General features: G+C 38.9%; 1 protein-coding gene across 10 annotated transcripts in view; it reads right to left on the bottom strand.

The window, feature by feature from the left end:
* LOC110955016 (teneurin-3) overlaps positions 1-22544 on the bottom strand; it is a 753086-nt gene that overhangs the window by 89925 nt on the left and 640617 nt on the right. For 7 of the 10 annotated variants that reach the window (XM_051945606.1, XM_051945604.1, XM_051945607.1 and 4 more), the window contains 6 exons: positions 19736-19936; positions 16207-16392; positions 12807-12833; positions 4358-4504; positions 1968-2098; positions 1763-1851 (listed from right to left, as the gene is read on the bottom strand). In XM_051945606.1, the coding sequence (XP_051801566.1) occupies positions 1763-1851; positions 1968-2098; positions 4358-4504; positions 12807-12833; positions 16207-16392; positions 19736-19936 (781 nt within the window). The remainder of the gene's footprint in view (positions 1-1762; positions 1852-1967; positions 2099-4357; positions 4505-12806; positions 12834-16206; positions 16393-19735; positions 19937-22544) is intronic. The other 3 variants (XM_051945608.1, XM_051945609.1, XM_022199814.2) reach the window with 1 other exon arrangement.

Genomic DNA, 22544 nt, shown 5'->3' with positions numbered 1-22544 from the left:
GTAAAGCAGACATTTTAGACACCCTTCAACCACAAACCGTCACATGCTCTCTCTCTCTCTCATGTGCGCACACACACACACACACACACACACACACACACACACACACACACACACACACACACACACACACACACACACACACACACACACACACACACACACACACACACACACACACACACACACACGCGCGCAAACTCTGTTTTCACGTCAAATAAAACATTTTTATTATAAGGTTGCAGGCCCATTCCATTATGGAAATACCGGACGTTTTTATTACATGGTTGTGGCCCTCTCTTCTTATGAAACATTCAGGCTGGCATAAAAAAATGTGACAAAAGCAGAAAAATGGCTGAGCAGAATGGCCGTAATGTTTCTTCCTTGTCCGGAACCCTGCCTTTCACTCTCTGTATTTTGCAGACTCTCTCTTTCTCTCTTATCATATTTAATGAATGTTATTTCTGAGGCAGATGTGGGCAGAAATTGCTTTTGGCGAGAAAAAATGGCAGACCTTGAGTCCCTGTATTGTATCTCAGTCTCAATTGCACTTTTTCTATTACATTCATCCAAACAGAACGCAAAGCCAAACTGCTACTTCTCATATTATGGTAAATAAAATTAGGGTAAGCTATGACCTGCAGGCAAAAGCACTTTCAGTCAAACAGTAACTGCTATAGAAAGAATACACTCACATGAAAAAAGAAAGAAAGAAATGACACAAAATATCTATGAACCCACAATGATGAAAAACATACAGAGGGACTGGAAGTAATTTTAGCCTTTCTTTAAAGTACTGTGCAGAAACCCTGGGTAAGAGTGCTTTTTTGTCTTTTTCTCTGATGTCTGGACCTCACGGTGCTTTCTTGCATGTCTTGTATTTCATTGTACTTCTTGCATTTTTGTATAATTTTACAGTTTACACTGTATTGAACAACAGAGAAAAAACAATTTGTGTGAAGGGATTCAAAAAGGTTTTTTTTAAACTTTTATACATGAAACCCCATTTTACCTAGTACTTAAAGGAAACTGCTAAAATAAGTTTCAGCCTTAATACTTGTTGAATGTTCAACTCTTTTGTGGAGATTTTAACTTAATTCCTGATGGCTGTGGTAAGTGCTCATTCAGCGTTTTAACTACTTGGTAATTAAAGTTGTACTAAAACCTTTTTTTTTAATTCAGTTGTTGCCTATTTGTGATGGCAAGTGTGAACACATGCAATTTTCATCCACTGCACTGAAAAACAGTGCACTAGAACGCAGCTCTATGATGAAGAAAACAGCACACATTTTGCTAGAGATACCTTCTAGTGTCACCTGCCACTCTTTCATTCCATTCCCCAAGGTTATTCACAATTCTTTTATCTTTTCTTATTTATTACTGTCTGTCAGACCTTCTCTTACCTTTTGTCGTGGCACCTTTTGTTGTCTGCCAGACCCTTGGATTCAATTACCTTTCGTTCTTTGTTGTATTGCCCTCTGTTACTGATTAGCAACCATATGAAAATTAACCACTACTCACCCTTTTATTTACATAAGGCCCCCTCCCTACTCTCTGACTCTGCCAATGTTCTGGGTCAGCTTACCTTCACAGACTCATGCTCTGTGTTGGTCAGCCCACCGTATGCTGGAATACCAATAAACACCCCACTACAGCAAATTTCGAAGGACTAAGAGTGAAATTTCTTCAAAATCTACAATATCACATATTACCAGAAAACCTGCTAACAAGTCAGCTAAAAAAAAAAGCATGATTAGCCTACCTTTTATTAAAAGGATTTTCTCCAGTGATGACGTGAGTGGTTTCAGGGCCAACTAGGAAGTGAATACGCTGGTAGAAAGACCTTGCAGCCTAAGGAAATATGTAAACAGATGTTGCTTTTATTATGCTGAAAAGTGATGTTCATTAGTAGGAAATTACATTTTAGCTTCTACTTTATTTTCCAATTTCTAGATGGAATTTCTTACCTGCTGAGGAGCCAATGAGGATGGAGACTGGCTGAGCACCTCCACTGGGTCAGGTGACCCTTTACAATATAACTGGTTTTGACAGGATGGCTGCAGACAACAGTCTGGATCCATACAATCTGCCAAACCATCTGAAAGACACAAATTATTACATTAACAAAGGACTGAGTCCTGTGGCAAAATTCTGAAGTATGAAAAGATGTCAAATGGATGGTAGAAAAGTTATAGGTGGCTGAATGGGTGATAGAAGGAATAAAACAAAACAGTGATAGTAGGGTAGAGGAATAAGTAGGCAACTGAAGGATTAAGAAGCAATGAGAGATAATGAAGGGATTAAGAGTAATTAACAATGTAGGCATATGGCAAGGACAGAGGAATGCAAAAACAGAATGACACAAGACGATGGATGAGGAGCATGGTCGCATAGATCGCTTACAATTGGGATAAGAGAAATGCTTTCTGAAGCTCCTTTCAGACAATTTGTTTATCTAATGTCTGAGCTAACACCCTGCTCACTTTTTCTGTAAAAAGATACAATATTTCTTCAGCACTAGCTGTAGTGATGTAGCATTTGTTTTAGGCATACAACTTCAGAAAGGATAGTAAAATCTACAACCTAATTCCAGGCTTTTTGAAGTGGTAAGTCTGACTTCAACAAGAAATGCTATTGGATTGATATATTAAAAACAAACAAACAAACAAAACCAAAAAGAATATGGCTTGGGACATTTCCTTGGCCAACATGAGAAACCGGCTTTCATATATTGCACATATTGGTGTCATCAGTCTTGCTATTTAAAGCCTTTAGACATATTAGCATTTAAAAAAAAAAGACATATTAGCATTAATGTTAGCCACTTCTGAGTGGTATACAGTTGCTTTCCATATCACAAAAGGGCTTTAATGATGCCAGTTGGACATAGATGGGCTTCTGAGGTAGGAGTGAATAAATAAAGGCTGACATGGAGGGAATCCAAAAGAAAAAAAAAGAAACAAAAGTGTGCAAACGGTATCAAAGAGAAACAAACGAGCAAGCTGACAGTCACTCTGGATTTTCTGATAAAGGGGAAAAGGAAGATGGGGGATGCAGTGGAATTAGTATGAGAGCAGAATGTATTTGTTAGGTGCTGCCAAGAAGAATGAAGACAGAGTTAAGGAGAGCGGGGTACAGAAAGATGGAGGCCTGAAATGTAAATGATGAGCAGCAGGAATGGAATGGTGGAAAAAGAGAGATTAGGAAGGGAGGGATAAGTGAAGGACAGGGAGCAAGAGAGGAGGATTGTGAAAGCAGATGGGGAGATAGAGGGATAGAAAGAGGTATGCAAGGTAATAAAATCCTGGCTGCCATTTGTCTCTGTTAGTTTATAAAAGCCAGTTGTACATCTGGTGAACAGGCATCAGGGACTGGCATTAAACACACACACATACTGAGTGACACAGAAAGCTTTTCCTCACTCTTCTGTCTCACTTTCTTTTCTTTCTCATCTCCTTTCCTCCCTCCATCTTCTCAGTTAAGTCACTGCCCTCATCAAACCTTGACCTAGCGTTAACACTGTGGCTCAGAGCGTTATATGTAAGATGAAACAGTCAATGACTGATGTTAACACTTATTTACTTTGACTGCTTCAAAGCTGATGTTTTTTTTACATTTAAAGGTTTCCCTGAGAAATATATGACTACTGAGTTGTATTTATGTTTCTTGCTGGCAGTGCTGCTCTTCCAGAGATTTCCCTTTCTCTGCACCTTCCAGTTTAAACACTGTACCAGATTCTTTGGAACACTGCAGCTCATTTACTACCAATGAAAGACCTACCCTTTCCACTGTCAAGTCAAGGTTCCTCCTACATGTTCTGCATTCCAGTAGCAGTTGAGCAGCTGTAGTTTGTAGGGACATGAAGTTATCTTCTACTGCAGGTACATGCCATATCAGGCTGATCAGATGCTGCAAGTTGACTCGGAAACTTTCTAATTTTTATGCATATATTGATAGGGGGCACACAAGATTTTATTACAAAGCTTTGAAGAAGTTAACACTATATTTCATACTTTAAAACTACATAATCAACTGCAACACAATTCACTATGGTAAATAAAATATCTTCTGTTTTATGCAACTGTGGTTGTAAACATTTCAGGACTCACATGGGATTTTCAAAGTAATCCTAGAGCATGGCAGAGATTTTAAGATTGGACATTTTAACTGCCTCCAACTAATATTTCTCCCAGTACTATTACTTTGTAAGCTCCCAGACAGACATTTGGGTAATCTGTGCCCTTTGGCCAGCAATCATCATTATTGTCCCACGTTCTTCCATCCATTAAATAAGTATACCTATTCATCTGTTCATCAACTATCTCGACTCTCCCATACTGTATGTACACAACTATACCTCCTTCGTTGTCCTTGCCATCTGTACAGAGTGTTTCCATGGCAACATGACACCCTGCCCCTCTCCATCCTGATTGGCAGATGCAGTGCCATCCGCTGGCCTCCAGAGTGCATCGTCCGTTGTTATTGCAGAGACCTGGACAACCCTCTGGGCACAGGGGACAAATACAGAGTTAGAAAAGTTAGAACAATGTGAGTAAGTAGGACGGGGACATGGATGGCCATCAGTGTATGAAATAGGTTTCAACCCATATACATTTTTGAGGTAGGTATTGATAGTTTTGCACCAGAGCACTGAGCGAGTACACAGACAGTACATTATTTTGACCATTTTTATGTCAAAAATGCAATGAATTTTGTGCTTCCCTCTCAGCTTGGCAAAGCCTCTGAAACAGCACTAAGACCACCATCAGACAATAAATCTCCATTGAAAGTCAGAGACAGCCTGAGGAGGGTTGGCAGGCTCTAAAGACATGAGGCTGGGTTCGTTGCAGGTTTTACTCACTGCTGTGTGAAATCCTCCTACACCACACTGAGGTGATTTCACAGTTTAAACATCTGCCAAAATAAAAACAAACACACATGCCATTGTCTAGTAATAAAACAACAAACAACCCATACCCCTATGAGTACAAAAACAGATTTTGACTAGGGCTCCAATGTGAAAAAGAAAATTGCCACAGGTGTTGAAATTAATCAGTTTCCCAAAAGGTCTTTTAACAGACTTAAGCAGGCTGTAGTCATGAGGTCTAGTTGCATTAAAACAAGTTCAACTAGGGCTGTGTGAAAGCAGCAAGTTAGCACTGAGCTGGATGTGCTGGAATGAGGACTGTGTAAACATCCATCCATCCATTCTCTATACACCGCTTTATCCTCACTAGGGTCACGGGGGGTGCTGGAGCCTATCCCAGCTGACTCGGGTGAAGGCAGGGGACACCCTGGACAGGTCGACTGTGTAAACAGTTGGACTTATTAAACATGAAACGTGTCAGTTCTGTTCGATGAGCATGCGACCAAAAACTTGAAAATAACTGAATTAGGCAGAGCCTAAGCTAAGCACAAACACAAATGACGTCAGTAATGCAAAGCAAATTTTGCTGAACCTTTTGCATTAACAACTCTTGAGTTGAAGCAGAATCTTGTACGTGGTAGTGCTTGTCAATGCTAGAGACCAGTCAAAGAGCATAACTTAACTCACTGCATGAACATCACTTTTAGCCCATACTTGCTCATTTGTGAAACTGCAGAAGTCTGAATTCATGCTTGCCAGTCTGATGCTGCCAGTGTTTTTGGTAGTGTTATGTGAGTGAATGTGTTAAGATGAGAATGACTTGAAAAGAAACAGGCTCATAGTAATTATCTAAACTTGAATCCCTTTTAGATATCACCTCAATCCACATTGTTTTACATATTTCAGACATTACTGGAAAGGTTTATTATTCCAGCAAGCTCATAATGCTGTTTCAGAAGCTTTTGTTGCCTCACAAGGAATATGGAATACTTGTTTTTGGCATACGAGCAGGGTGCAAACTACCGGGGAGCCAGGGGAAGCTTAGCTCCTTTTAATAAAGCTCTTTTCAGACATGAGTTATGTGACACTGCTGTCTTCATCTATCTGGTAAAGTGATGATAATCTGTCATTCAGACATGGATCACTTTTCATTCAGACAAACCCACCACAGTGATGGAGAGACTAATGACAATATTTTTCATACACGTGAGACTTAACTGCACATTAAGTGATGTATAATTCATAATAATGCACAAAATGAACAAAAAAACTAAATCTAAACTAAAAGCAAGTTTGTCAACTGGCCATATACTTGACACACCATTATACGTATTATTTGCTATAGTCAGAAAACTCTGTCCATGCGTGATGGTAATGTGTCCCACGACAGCAATAGATTGTGTTCTCATCACTATCTGGCAACCTGTTTATTACATTTTGGTATTTACTTTGCTGAACAGGTCATGTTGTATTTCTAGTTATAGCAAATATCTGCTGTCTCCAATAAATTCACACCTGCAAATATCCTGCTGTGAGACTGACACAGAAAAAACTTTGGAGTAAAATAACTTGATATTAGAGAAAACATGTTTGACTTCAGTCAACGGATCAGAATTTGTTAAAATACAAGGAACCAAGTTACTGCTGTTCATGCATTCAACTCTGTCTTTGGTGCTGCAGGTTTCCTAAAAAACCCAGAGGAAAGACTCCTACAAAAGGCTGGAAGCAACCAACTGAATTTCATGGCTCCTGTTATTTTTTTGTCTATTACTGGTGAGTCTCAGTAACCTGACCTCTGTCTTCATTACAGTAAAGTTCTATTTTATGGATATTTCAGTTTGTGACAGATGTGAAACTGTTGATCAAAGATAATGACAAAGGTGCTTTGTGATTCAGACACACAATCTCTCAAAAACTGACAGCATGCTGATTTTGATATGCAGATCATCTGTAAAATGACTATTACTGGGGTATGATTCATGCATCTGTGTATCATCACTAAGTCACTTTAGTAAAGATAAAGGCATGGATGCTGTTTTTGACATCACAGTTAAAAGTGTGGTGGCAAACTTACAAACAAAAAATGGACTTTCTTCATACTAACCACTACCAGCCCTCTATGTTACTGAAAACACAAAGCCGCAGACACTTTTCATCTGTTTTCCCTTTTTAGCATTTCTATTAACAAAAAATATATATATACAAATGGGAGCTAAACAAAGTGCTTTAGAAATGTTTGAAAGTGAAAAATGTGAGCTTCCCCAAAAGCCATGATGTAGTTTGCACACTGCACAAGAGGCTTTAAATTCCAACACACTCAGCAAATATAATAACAATCAACAGCTTCAGTGCAAAAAGTACCAGCCCTCAAAAACCCATATTGGTTCATCCTGATGTAGATAGAGGGTTTTGGTCCTGTGTGATGAAATTTCTCCAATAAAGAACTGACAGATTGAAAGACAGATTGATAGACAAAAAGACAGATCAGTACATTAACCCACATGTGAGAGACACAGACTTACAGACAGACAGACAGTCAGCCTTCGCTGAAATGCACCAATGTTGTAGTTTCACATGAACCACTAAGATTGCCTACAGCCAAAATGGCTCCTGTGTGCTGCATGGCTATGATCACAAATTAATTTGAACCGTTTATTTTTTCATTCCTTTTTTCCGTCTGTAAACAAAGAGAGATGTTATTGTTGCATAATAAAATCATGAAAAACAGAGCATACAAAGAAACAGAAAAAAAAACAAAGTTGAGAACAAAACATTTTGAGGATGTCAAAAAATTGAAAATTCATCTGTTCAAGTAAAATCTAATCAAATCTGAGGGGAAAGTAATACCCAGCAAGCTGACTAAAACTGCAACTTCTCTTAAATAGGAAGCTTTTATTGACTTAGAAATATAAATTCCTTCGTTCTGGGTCATCTAGCCAGTGAAAGAAATCAAATCACAGGTTAAAATCCATGTGAAAACACAACAGGTAGACAGATAGACAGAGTACAAAGTATAGGGAGGACAATGTGGTTTACTGCATGCCTCCAAAGGCTATACTTTATCCCTCTGTTTGGCATTCCTCAGTCACAGAATAGACAGTGAGGCTGGCAATCAGATAGACTGATCAATAAACAGTAAGTATCAGAACCAAGCAAAGCCTAGCTGCAGAGAACAGAGGGAAAGACAGAGGGAAAGTAAACTAGAGAGACAGGAAAGTGAAGACAGAAGACAGAGGGACAGCAGCTGGCTAAATTAACACATACATATATATCAGGCTTGTGGATGCAAGACGAAACAGGAGTCACACACCTTTGGCTTATGACTGTGTGTATGCGTGCATTTCCATTTTTGTGTGTATGTTCTTGTGTGCATCTTCCTCTGTATTATCTGTGTTTTGTGTGTGAGAATCAAAGACAGGGACAGGAATGATGTAACCAGATAAACAAACCAGACAAATAAAAAATGGCACTGCAGAAATTGAAGTAGAACACAATAAGACAATACAAAAACCAGATACACCGAGCATGACTGAAACTGAAAAAATAGAAAGAGACAGGAAAACTATAATGAAATGGAATGAACCAGAAGTAGAAAAATAACAAAGCAGAGTGTGAAGTGGTTGTATTTTGGGACAGTAAGGCCTTTATTAAGTCTGTGGCATTAATTACCTTTATATCCTGAGAATAGGAGAGGGCACGAGGGAGAGAGGGAGGAAAATTAGGGAAAAAAAGTAAATCGAAACAAAAGCAGCACTGCGAAATATACTCTCTGTGATGGATAGATGGAGATGGCAGCCAAAGGAAGAGGAGGGCAGGAAGGAAGAGCTGGGATCACGGAGGTGCAATATATACTGAAACAGCAGTGGAACCTTTAAAGTGTAAAAATTAACAGTTCATTCAGTTCTGCTTTCATTCATATTTAACATCTCACAAGTGGGAAAAGGAACAAAAGACAGCTGACAAAGAAGAGAAAGAAAAAGAGAAAGCCTGTCAAGCAACAACTTTTCCTCTGACTAGAAATGATGGCAGAGTAACCGTTAACCACAAAATTGCTTGGATGTATAATTTTAAAGTGTACGGTCAAAAAGAGGAGCACTGGAGTGCAAAGTGGGCTTTGAAGAAAGTTCAAGCAGCCACTACCACAGCTGAGGATGAAGCTCCAGCATGTGTCCTGCCTACTTCCTGTCCTCAGATGACCACTAGATGGGTCAATATACAGGGTGACACAAAAAAACGAGAACTTTTTAACAATCCAATAAAACCAAGAGTGATGGAACAAAAATATTTTATTCACAGTAATTGAAACCTTAAAACATGCCATTTAAGAAACAATGATGGAATTTTCATTTTTTAAAAATTACTTCCTGTAGATGGCGTCCCCCTGTTCGAATGCATTCTTGAAATCTGCTGTTGAGATTCCTCATTGACCGCTGCAACATCTCAGCTGGGATACTGTGAACTTCATCCTGAATTCTCTGTTTTAACTCATCCAGAGTTCTTGGTCGAATCGTGTACACTTTACTCTTGAGATAGCATCAGGTAGATTTCAAGAATGCATTCGTACAGGAGGACGCCATCTACAGGAAGTAATTTTAAAAAATGAAAATTCCATCATTGTTTCTTAAATGGCATGTTTTAAGGTTTCAATTACTATGAATACATTTTTTTTCCATCACTCTTGGTTTTATTGGATTGCTAAAAAGTTCCCGTTTTTTTGTGTCACCCTGTATAATTGAGTTAGGTTTGAAGTCCACGGGATATATCTGAATACATTTTTATTAAAAGAATAAAAAGGGGGTTTTATGTTCATTATAATCATGTCTTTGCAAATTCCATAATTATTTATTATGGAACTGATTACTTATTAATAAAAAATGACTGGATATCACTAATATGTCAACCAAAAAACATCCAAATTTAATAACAGCCACTTTCTAATTAGATAAACAATAATAAAATGAGCTGATTCAAAAACAGTTTTGAGTGTGTTATTTTTAATAGGTTCAGATAATCATGACAGATATTTCTTTTTGGCAGTATATCAAATTTTACATGGAAAAAAATATATATCTGTGCCTGAGAAAGCATTTTCAACTAAGTTACCCATTACAAAAACACCTCTCAAGGAACTGTGTTAATTCCAGATCACATGACCTGCTCCACATGATGTCACTTCCTCCTGAAGAAAGACTGGCCAGATTCCAAGGCTTTCTGACTTATTTAATATAAAGTAGTGTGTGAGTCAAGTGTGAATTTATCGCATGTCAACAAGTTTACTACAATATCTTTACAAATAACTTTCAATTTCAATTTAACTCAATTGTTTAGAAGGACCTTTCTCTAAAAATGCCATGTGGTGTTTGGTTATAGGCGGCCATGTTGATTTTAGGCCTGAAAACAGCAAAAATGTAAACTATGATACCTGTCAACTATATTACAAAAAGTCCTGCAATTATATATTGACCCAGATGCTATTAAACTGTATTCTTTATGCTACTAAATACTCACAGACTGGACTCTCCTACATGATGTAATTTATGGCTTCCCCACCAGTTTCATGTAATTACCTTTCTTTCTGGAAAATCATGTTTTCTCCACTATTCTGACAGTACGTGCTGGCCTAAATGCTAAAATACGCACAAGCCTCCAGGAAGTTTTCTATGAAGATGAACAGCATTTAGAATCCCCTGTCGTTCTGATTCATGCCTCTGGTTGGATTCATCGCATTTGTTGTCAAAATCGGATGCTACAGCTGCCGCATTCCATCACAACTTGCACAAAATTCAACAGTCAACGGATTTAGGCCATTAATTGTGTTTTCATCTTTCTAAGTGATGTAAACTTTGATTCTTAGCTGCTGTTCGCAGTTTTTGCAGCAGAGTTTTAAGTATTAAGATGGAGGCTCCATAAATGATTCCAACTCCAAAGACTGTATTCACACAGGCTTCCACATTCCACTTTTATAGGGGAACCAGATACTTTGTAAAGTAGGTATGAAGACTGGGGCAGTATCGTGCTGTATAACTTCTCCAACTGTGAGCTAACAAACAAATTGTAATTGAAAATTAACAGGATTTTACTTTTGGAACCGTGGGTTCTTTGGTGTAATAGCAAAATGTATTGAGGTACAATAAATGGGAAGTGCAGAAATCACATGTTAAATGTCAAGGTCAGAGCAGGACACAGATTATTCTGAGGTTTTAGCAGGCGTGGGGTGTTCCTATTTTATTATCATCATCATCATCATAATAATAATAAATTTGTATCAGATGAGAGACAAATACATTAATCTTCCTTTTTTTATAGCAATGTGTAGAAATATGACGAAGAATTAATTGTAACATCACTGGTGTTACTTGTAATCCATGTTTTCCAAAATAATTCAGTGTCAGCATTTTGTCACGGAAACAGTGTTGGTATTGTGGGGAGTAGAGGCCTTTGGATTCATTACATCAGTGTTTTTTGTCTGGAAAACTCTAATTTTAACTGATCCTTTCCCCTTTGTAATCTTTCTTTCTGTCGTCTACAGTTAACAGGGGAAAGACTGAAGTATTCCTTCTAAAGCCTGAGGCGGACTGTGTCTGAGGACGTGTTTGGTTGGCTGACATATTGCTCAGTTTATCATGCTCAGCTTGGATGGTTGCTGCTTGGTCTTTTAACCTCAGCCTCCTGCTTTGACTGTTGTCCCCAAACTGTTTCCTTGACCGAACAGTCAACATAGATGTCAGCTTAAAAATGACCAACTGCATTGAGTGAAGCACTTTGATTCGCCTCGTTGTTGAAATGTGCTATACAAATAAATTTGCCTTGCCTTGCCTAAATAATGTTCAGAAAGAGCTTAGAAAATCCCAGAATAATTTCTATTGCACAATACTGCATTGCCTCAAACATAATTAAGCTCCTCTTCCAGAATATGCCCATGATGCACAGAAAGAGGGGTAAAATCAGCTAAAATGATTTTAATACTACCACAGTGTGCATTTCCTTTGCCACTGTGCTCATAATTACACAAACGCCCTGGTTGTGTGAGATCACACTTACTCAAACTCACACCAGTACAAGTGTTCATCCAGAACAGGGAAGCAAACAGCTTACAGGTAACCTAAGCCTAATGCAGAGTCAATGGACGCTACTTGTTTGCTTTAAATAAAAATACATTGACTTGATCCTATTTTCCAAGTCATTGAGTGTCAAATATTACAATGTCAAATATAACAAGTTCAATAAATTTCAAAAATAATATTGGTTTTAGGTATTTTTTGTGTAAGTTCTGTTTTTGCTGAGTATTCCTTCTTTTTGTGATCCCACTACAACATCCAGTATTGTGTGACAACCCAGCGAACTGGACCACCGGCCTGCTTGCAGATGTTCAGCAGTGTGACAGTAACAGCTGGGTAAAAAACCTTAAAATGCAAGTTATTTATGTTTTTGATAGAAAAGAACAGTGAACTGCACAGATGACCAGAGGGCTTGGGAAATGCTAGATATTCTAGATTAGACCTTGAAAATGAAAAAAACAAAAAACAAAACAAGTGAAGCTATTTCTGAGAAACCATTGGACAGCATACAGAGAAGCACTGCACACTGAAACTCATTCAAAGCTAGCTGAAACATAACAAATACTCTGCAGGTTTTAATTCTGTTACAGTTGAACGTGTGATACCTGGTAGAAGAAGGAAAATAAAGCCTTTGTACATTTCACTAAGGAAAGTATCAAATTCCTGAAATGTTACCAGAGCTGGCAAAATGATAGAAGTAGCGAGAGAACGAAAACGCAACATACTATAAATATCCCAAATTTTAAAACGTAAATAAGCCAAAATCGAATCACTACATAAAACAACCTATCACTGAAGCAGCCACAGCTCCACAGTACACAAAGGATGAAGGGAAGAGAAAAAGCTAGTGATGAGGAGAAGACGAGAAAAGAGTACAGTACCTTTTACTCTAATGTCCGGATTGTGAGCTTTAAGAAGGAAGGGAAAAAGAAGAACAAGATAGATGGAAAGAAAGCATTTAGTCCAAAAAGAGTTCAAAATTAAATTAGACACAAAGAGCTTCAGTCAAACAGAGAAAGGGAAAGGAAGAAGAACTGGAAAAGACAGGAGCTGTATAATTGATCACCTCATTCACTGGAGAATGAAACACTGATGAGGTGCACTGAATTTTCAAAGTGCAAGATCAGGCCGAAGGCACGTAACATTCCACTATATTTATTTTCTTGTTAAACACTAGACTGCACTGGCTTTTGGAAAAATCATAGGACATGATGTAAGCTGGGCTATTTCCATGCTGAAATATAAAAACAGCCAATTAATGAAAATGGAAACAAATCTCAGTGAGGTCATAGTTTCCAGCCACCAAGATATAAATGCGATGCTTAGAGACAAAGATGAATTCTTTCCCCAGACATACAATCCGTCTCTGCAAACAAGCTGTTTGTTGGCTAAGCGATCGAAATGGATTTCTCCTCATCTCACTGTTATGTTCTTAGCGTCTTTCCCCCATGTGTGTGTATGTGTGTGTGTCTGCTGTGTGTCTAAGTGACAATAACTGAAGCCAATTTGGAGGTCTTTGCCAACGATACTGTTGCTGCCTGTCTGTTTGACAACAAATAGCTTTTAAAGTGAGGGGTTTGGTGGAAAGCTGAAGCAACCACAAAGGCCCTACAACTAATCTGTTCCACTGTTTAACTGTCACAAAACAACAGGGTGGAGTTTGTCAACCCACCGTGGACACATAGAGACATGGATGGTCATTCTTTGTGTAAAAACCTTCTTCATATGACATGGCATTTTTACTGAATACCCATGTAAGTGAAAAGTGAGACTTATCACCCAACTCTGTAGTTTTAAGCTGCAGTCTGTTGCAGGGCCTCTTGTTCTTTGGTTGGTTGAAAATAGTTCCTTTTGACTCTGATTATCCCCTAATTCAATCTGCAGGATGACAACATGCCCAAACATACAGACAGATGCCTGCCTAGTGGGTACAATTGGTATCTAGATATATGAAGTCCATACAATTTCTGTCCAATCCTGCATATTAGGAAAAAAAAGATTGGAGGTGGTGCTTTCTTAAAGAAAATAGGCTTTTGGGAGTGACAATGCACAGAAATGACCAGATAGGGTTGAGCTTTTTGCAGTGCTGATAACTGTATTGGTAAGAACTAGAACTGAAGCCTCACAATTCTATGTCTCAGCCAAACAGCTGGAGTTGTACATACATGTGGGTCCAGACACATATAATACATGTAGTGAAGCTTAATGTTCATTTCTAAATCTGATGTTTAAATCTGATGTACCAGCAGTGATGTAACTTGTGTGAAGCAGCAAAAATGTGTGGCTAGAACTGAAGATAGGAGCAACCACAGCAACAGACACTGAGTATGCTATAACAACACCATCACAGCCTACATTTTATTTTTAACTTTAAAATAAATAAAAAAAACAGGCATATTGAGGTCACACTAACTTTGATCTCTGATCATCTAATTCTAATCAGGGTTCTTTACCGTTTTTGAGATGTTGCATTCGAGGGGACAGGATTGACAAATGCAGGGACTATCATGGACTTGGGTTTTGGCTTCTGGTTTCGTTTTTGTGATTTATTCCTTCATGTTTTCCTTTTTCTGTATTTTCCGTTTCTCTGTAAGTGTACGTATTCAAGGTCCCTTTTCAGTTACTTCCTGTCTTATGTAAAATTGCCTTATTATAGTATACTTAATACTATACATACAAGGCAGTCACAACCACAGCATGATGTTCATTTTTTAAATAACATTCTTTATTAATGGATAATAAAATAGATATGCTTTAGGGATTTAGACCGGGATACCTTGTCACTGACAAGTCACTACCAATTGGATGTTCCTTGTGCATTCTCAGATTACAGTGGCTACGTTCATTTTTTAAAAAAAGTTGATGGCCTACGGCCATGGTTATTGCTGGCATGGAGGCAAAATTAAGAAGAAGTTAATGATACCATTTGTCAGCATGCTGGCCAACCTTTAATGATTCTAGGGCAATTCTACTTTTTACAGCCTTCAATTCATTTACATTACTGACCCTATTGTAGCTCCAGTTTTACTGGATGGCAGCAAAAACCACAACAAACATGGACATCAACATAATTAGGAGTACCATTTTCCTCATGTCTTACCATGGCAGTTGCTATGAAAAACAGCAAAAACAAAATTATAAGTACCTTCAGTAAAAGTTCCAACACTGAAAAATAGACAGCTTTATTTGTCGAGGTTTCTTGAAGGTACTGTTTGTATCTATAAACCACGGGAACTCCTATAAATTGTCTCAATCTTGTATGTACAGGTATACTTGTGAAAGTAAGTTATTAGGTGTTTCCAGAACTGTGTGTAACTGTCACTTTCTCAGTGCAACTCCACTAAAGGTAAAAGTGGCTGTAAAATGCTCTCCGCTCAATGTTTTGCAGATATACCATTCTCAGACACCACTTTCCAGATGTTTTTCCGTGTACATGTTTATGCATAATGTGCAACGTCTTTAAGGCTACGTTCACACTGCAGGGCTTAATGCTCAATTCCGATTCTTTTGTGAAATCGATTTTTTTGCGAGTTTGTTCACATTTCCAATTAAATGCGACTTGTATGTGATCTCCTGTGTGAACCTCACACGACCCTAAAGGTTCCCGCATGCGCAGAAGAGGACACAACAACGACACGCAGAGAGCGTGTTCAGTGTTTACGGAAGTGGGGCAGTGGCAGCAACGTCTGTCCAGAGAACTGTGTGGGTGTGGAGTCGCAGCCAGAAGTGGTGGATAGTGATGTGAGAGGCTTCATAGATGCGGACTTCATTCAGAATTTTGGAATGACAAGGGCGACCTTTACCTACATAGGTGAGCGCCTCTTTTTAACACTCTTACGGCAAGACACGTCTTTGACAGCCCGAAGAGGTGTTTTTCTTAAACGCAGAATAGTGAGGTTTGTCGTGTACCAATGACGTATAGGTCGGATAAATGTGACCTGGCGGTTCAGACTGAAGCCGCATGGCAAAAGATCCGATACGTATCGGAAAATTAGGACCACATATCCAAGTGTCCTGGGTCGCATTTGAAAAAATCGGATTTGTGTCGTTCAGACTGTCATGAAAAGATCAGATACAGGTCGCATAGGGGCAAAAAAACTCGGATTTGGGTCACTTGAGCCTGCAGTCTGAACGTAGCCTTAGTCTCTTCTATACACTATTGCCTTTAGTGTGTGTGTGTGTGTGTGTGTGTGTGTGTGTGTGTGCGTGCGTGTGTGTGTGTGTGTGTTTGTGTGTGTATGTGTTTGGATTTGTGTGTGAATGTGTGTGCGATCCACTCACCGATATTGCAGTGCTCCCCTGTCCATCCCTGGTCACACTCACACTTCCCCTCCTTACACACTCCGTTCTTGCTGCACAGTGGGTGGCAGGCTTTCTGGTCACACACGGTTCCTGTCCAGCCCTCCTCACAGCGACACACACCACCGTAACATACGCCATGACTCCCACAGTCAACTTCACACACCTCTGTTGGAGAAGCAGAGGGAAAAATTAATAGATACAAAAAATCAAACAATTTCTTTTGGATATTTACTTATTTGTGGAACAGCAGTACTGTAGTTTACCAACTGTGCAATGTGTCTGTGATTTATCACAATGCCAGGATTTGTCTGCATCTAAACAGCTGCCTGTAGATATTAATTATTGGTCGCTGCTGGTGAACAGGTGCACGGGTTGCAGCTATGTGAAGGGAACTAGCAAAGTAAGAATTTCACTACTCAGGATAACCACCGTGTTTCTGTTGTGTATGTGATAATAAAATTATTGAATCTTCAATCTACGTTAGGCTAATCTGATACTGTAAAATATTTCCTTCTCTTAGTTGTGTTGAATTGGAAACAAAGGAAGTTGCAGGACAAACTGCTCGCTGCTCTTGTGACTAGGTGCTGGCTGAAGAGCTCTGACTGGGAAATGCACATACTGATCCATTTATCACTCTCATTTATTAAATTCATGTATCAACAGCAGTGATTGTGTATTATATTAAGCTCATGCATGATTCAGCATGCACTTAACTGAAAAGCTGATTCAAAAACATAACAGGAGAGCAGTCCTGGTTTAGATAACACTGATTGTCTTCGAAACCACAAAGACTTGTTCAGACAGGTTGATGAAACATAAAAACAATTAATATTTTCCTGCAAGTTGGTCCCTACTTCACCTCTGCGTCCTCGACTGAACCCTGGCTACGATTCATTTTGTCTGTACACCTAGGAAAATACAAACCGGTTCAGGAAAGCCTGATAGACAATAATTACATGTGTGTGTGTGTGTGTGTGTGTGTGTGTGTGTGTGTGTGTGTGTGTGTGTGTGTGTGTGTGTGTGTGTGTGTGTGTGTGTGTGTGTGTGTGTGTGTGTGAGTGTGTGAGCATGTGTGTGTGTGAGTTGCATGTGTAAAAAAAGAGATTAAATTCCACATTTGCTAAATCCTGCACATAAGGTAGTGAAGGTGAAGTGCCTCAGGGTGTATGTCTAAATCTGTGTTGAGGTGTGTGTGTGTGTGTGTGTTTGAATGTTTTGACAGATTATGTGAAAAGGTCACCAACAAGCCAGAAGAGAATGCATGTGTATTTGCTTGTGTATATATGTTATTTCATGTATGTATGTGTGTGTTTTACAAAGAGACCATACCTAATTGCACGTGTGCTTGACAGTTTTGACAAGACAATACTGCAAAAGCCCGAGGCAACACAAATAGACGTGACAACACATACACACTCCTTCATCTTTGCTTTGTTTCTATCTCACGCCATCTGTTAGTGATCTGCATTCCTCCTCCATTTTTTTTCATACCTCCTTTTCTGCATCAGTGCTAACACTTAAGGTCTCTTCCTCTCTATCTAACTCCTATTTCTCTACAGCACCAAAAAGTGAGATGGTCCTCATTGAAAAAACCCCCCAAAAAGATAACACTGGTGCTGTTGCCAAAAACATCTTTCCATTTAACTGACAAGCGACCTCCTGTGGCTGTGTAAATTATGCCTCATGCGTGTCAGGATGTTAGAACCCTGCAAAACCATTTAGGGAGGAGGTTGTGGTGGATGCATGGGTCAACAAAGCATGCCATTGTGACAACAGAGGCCACTGTTTGCTTCCAAAATTCCACTGACACTCAATTTTGGGTTGAACCACAACCACAGTCTTACTTTGACCTTAAATAAGTACCTAACCAAATCTTAACCAAAGCAGAGCAGTGATAGAGCAGAAAACAAACATATGAATTATCTGACAGTCACACATTTTAGAAGGCCGTGAGCAATGATGTTGTGTCAGTAGGAGAATCAGTGGGGACATAAACAAACAGATTATTTAGGAATTCATAGGACATACTCTCTGGTACTGTTTCTACCATAGACTGTTTATCAAAGATGGATGTAGCCTCTGGGGCTGAAAAGCAAAGCTAACGCAGAAGTGCTCTACATTGGCATTCTTTGTAACGGCCAGAAGTGGCAAATCTTCTGGTTACAAACAGAGAAGTATTTGTATAGATGTCTAAAAGAAAATAACCCTGTTGTCCCAAAGCAACAAGCATTCCAGCTCAAAGCTTTCCTCGCCTTTCAAAGAAATGGTGACAAACATTATAATTTTTGTAAACATCGATATAAGGCTTTATAGTATACAGTTTTGCCTCAAAATGCGAGGCACACCCCTTGTCTCTGGGTGAGGCTGAGAACTTTTTGAAGTAACTTCACAAGATATGAATATCAGCACTCTCCCTCCTGTTCCCTATCTATTTGTTCCTGTTTTCTTTGCAACAGGAAACAATGAAAATCTCCAACTAAAAACCTACCACACTGAAGTCAAGATTTTGCAGATGAAAAATGTTGTACTTTTACCTATTTAAAAAAAAGTCTCACACAAAGCCACTTTGACATTATCAACTGGTTGTACATGAATGTTATTCATTGGAGCCAAATGTATTATAAGACACTCTGAAAGACCAGAGAAACCCTTTTGAACTTTTAGAGTGATCAAGCTGAAATAGTGGAGTTGTTTTCTCATCTCCTGAACATGAAACTTGAAACGTATCTGTGCTATTTTTTTCTTCATGTTTTCCATGCTGCTGCACTCTGACTCCTTACACTGCCAGGAGACAGCTCATCTGTTTGCAGCTACTACAAACCACAGCTGCAGGGTGTCGAACACACTCCAAGTCATCTTGAGACCATAACACTTTTGTTTGAGCTTTTCTTCATTGGCCGCCGGTTAGTTTAAGAATTGATTTGGAGAGGTTACTAATATCACCAAAGTCTTAATGTGGTTTAGCTTCTAGCTGTGTCACTGACCTAGTACATCCTTATAAGCATGCGATCCTTTAGCACCATTCTCCTGAATGTTTCAAACTCCTGGACAACTTGTAAATATTTCTGCCATCACAGTAGTCACTTTGCACAAGAGAACACTACACTGTGAAACTAAGCCAAGCTAAAGCATCTTTAATCATCTTTTAAATCACTCCTCAGAATTATGTTTACAGGTACAAGTTTTGCATAATAGATTGTTCATTCACCTCATGTCTTACTAGTTGTTTTACAAGCTTTGTATCCCATCTATTATGCTTGTTCCTGTAGGGTTGCATCACTAACACTGCTATCTTAATTGCCTTCTTCTCTTTAATTGCTTTCTGTTTTTTATTTTATGCTGATTCTGCTCTTCTTCATCCCCTCTTAATGATTCTGTAAAAGACTTTATTAATGATATAAAACAGTATGAGGCGGTGCTTGTACAAATAAAGCCTACTCTTTACAAAGGCTCTGTAAAAAATCTGACAGGAATCAAACAGAAAGGCAGACAAATATTCCAAACACACCTAAAGAGCAGTCAGGCCCAGTCCAGTTCTGGTCACAGGCACACGTGCTGGTCTCGGCATTGTAGGTGCCATGGCCTGAACACTGGTCTGGACACATAGCCTTGGCAATCTCACAGCTGGCTCCGCCCCAGCCTGGCTGACAGTGACACTCTCCGTGAATACACACTCCATGGGCCGAACAGCTCGGGTCTATGCAGTCCACTGCAAGCAGATGAAGAGGAGAATCAATGTTATACTAAACAGTACATAGAGTAAACACAGGCATACAAATGTGCACAGCTGCATTAGCTTATTTTCTGGCCACTTTGGCAATGAAATAAGCTCTGTACTAGGGCTGTAGTCACAGCAACTCTGTTCAAGCATCTCCAAAACAGAGTCAAGTCCGGGCAGGGTCACATCCAAATCAAGAAAAATAAAAAGAAGAAGAACAAACAAGCAAAAAATGCTCAGTCAAGTTTGAATAAAACAGCCATATCATCCCATTATGATTACTATTATAATGAGGACAATGTCCATGCACTGGAGTTCACTACAGACAGCTTTAATTTGAGACTAAGTGTCTTTAATTTGACTTTTAACAATATCTCCAATGTAAACAGGTTGTAAATCAAATATATGATTAGTGTTACTCCACTTTGCCTAGGTTAGAAGTTTTGGATCCGTAACTCATCAGACTGTAATAAATCAGATGATGAACGTAAAAGATGAATGGAAGAAACTGAGCTTGCACTGGGGGAGTTAGAACACTGGTACTTCTGAAGTCATCCTGCTGCTATGCATGTAGATGTATTTGAAAGAAAGTTCACGATTCACATAATTTTGACAGAAAAGAACAAAATTAGCAGCCGATTCCCTTTGAGCCATTACTGTCATCAAAGTGTGTCTTACATCCCAGTTAAAACATAATCACCATTTCAGTTTTGCAAAACCTTTATTTTACTTATGAAAGTAAACACTCACTTTAAAAAAAACAAAAAAAAAAGCAATTTCACAGAGGCATTTTTGACAAGATTCTGTACACTTTTGACCGGTCGATCTCTCAGATTCGGATTCAAAATCTATTCACTGCTAATATTTTTGCTGTTTTGTTTTCAAAAAATAAAGGATTTACACATTTGAAAGTGGCTGAAAAATGACATTGTTTATTTAATGCTTTGTAAGTTTCCATCAACTTGCCATTTAACTGTTCAATGGGAAGCTGAGACTGGGACACTAACTTCAGCATTTTACATTGTAATGTACACTTCTTAAACTGATATTTTAGATTAGCACAGACTTCGTAAACTTCTTAAACTCGATAAAATTTTAACTTAAACTTCCAAACAAAGGAGTTTAAGAATCTTGGAATCTTCTTCACAAATAACAGGAAACTGAAGTACGACCAGGACAGACGGACTACTGCTTAGCAGTAATGCGGGTTTTGTATAGGAATTTCGTGGTGAAGTGAGAACTGAGCTGGAAGACAAAATGACCAGTTGCTTTACGATCCAACAGTCCAACAGTCTTGTTGTCAGTTCTGAGTAGTGATGTAAAGAATTAGAGTGTAACAACTAATAGCTGAAGCATGTCTGCTCTGTACAGTGGCTGGGTTCCACCTTAGACTTGAGGAGCTCTGATTCCTCATGAGTAGACTTACTGTCTTCTGGACACCTTCCTTTAGAGGTTTTACAGGCATGTTTAACTGGGAGGAGACCCTTGGGTAGACTCAGAACTTGCTGAAGGGATTACATATCTGATCGGGCTTGGAATGCTCGGGGATCCAGAGCTAGTCAGCATTGCTGGGGAAATAGATATCTGGAATGTTCTGCTTAGCATGCTGCCACTGTGAGCCAACTCCAGATAAGTTTTAGAAAACTGGTCGCTCAGTGCAAAAAAGAAAAGAAAAACTTAAATCCCTTAGAAAATCTATTTTAGTGAGGTTTTCACTGTCTCAGAGTGTGAAAGTGTGACTAGCTGTTTCCACCAAAGCTGATGGCTGCTGCTTGGTTTAGAACAGCATAACCAGTCAGTCTTGTGAACCACAGCTAAAACTCTCACTTTTCACAACAAAGTACAAAATGTTTTTTAATCTTTATTTTGTGCCACTCGGCTCACACATGTATGTAGACATACAAATTTTATACTATATTTGTCAATGACACTTTTCTTGGAAATTCTAGGCAGCATCTTTGATATAAATTTGCAGATTCAGCAGCTGTAAATGGGAGTAACACACTAAACACACACACACACACACACACACACATGAACACAGGGGCTTTGTTGTTCAGAACAAATTCCCTCTCACTCTCGCCTTCTGTCTCTCTCATATACTCACTCACAAAGGATTAGTGTGACTGAGGATTGAACTAATCTGAAACTAATCTGGTTACTGTCCCCTGTGATATGTATTTGCATATTTGTATGAGTGCGTATGTATACCCAGTACGTGCACGCCTTTGTGTGGATGGTGTACATTTATACACACATTGGAGATGTGAAAGAGAAGAGTGTCGCTTTCTGTGTTGTTGTAGGCCTGTGCATTTATGTGTGTATGTGTGTGTGTCCAACCAGCAAACGGCAGATTAGTATTGATTAATGCACACTGAATTAGTGTAGTGTATAGCGTGGAACATATTTTAGCCAACTACCTGTCAGCACTTGGACAGTAATCATGGATGTGTATTTGTGCATCAGATTAGAGAAAATTAATTTACCATGTAGCTGAAACACAATCTTAATAAACAACCTGTCAGCTAGTAGCAGGCAGGATTTCAGCTGATACATGCAGGTCAGTGGGATTAATAGCTTGTAAGACTTGGAAAACAAC

The sequence above is a fragment of the Acanthochromis polyacanthus genome, chromosome 3 (genome assembly GCF_021347895.1).
Source record: "Acanthochromis polyacanthus isolate Apoly-LR-REF ecotype Palm Island chromosome 3, KAUST_Apoly_ChrSc, whole genome shotgun sequence".
NCBI lineage: Eukaryota > Metazoa > Chordata > Actinopteri > Pomacentridae > Acanthochromis > Acanthochromis polyacanthus.
Note: the sequence above shows the minus strand (reverse complement) of the source record. Positions and strands in the feature narration are given on the sequence as shown.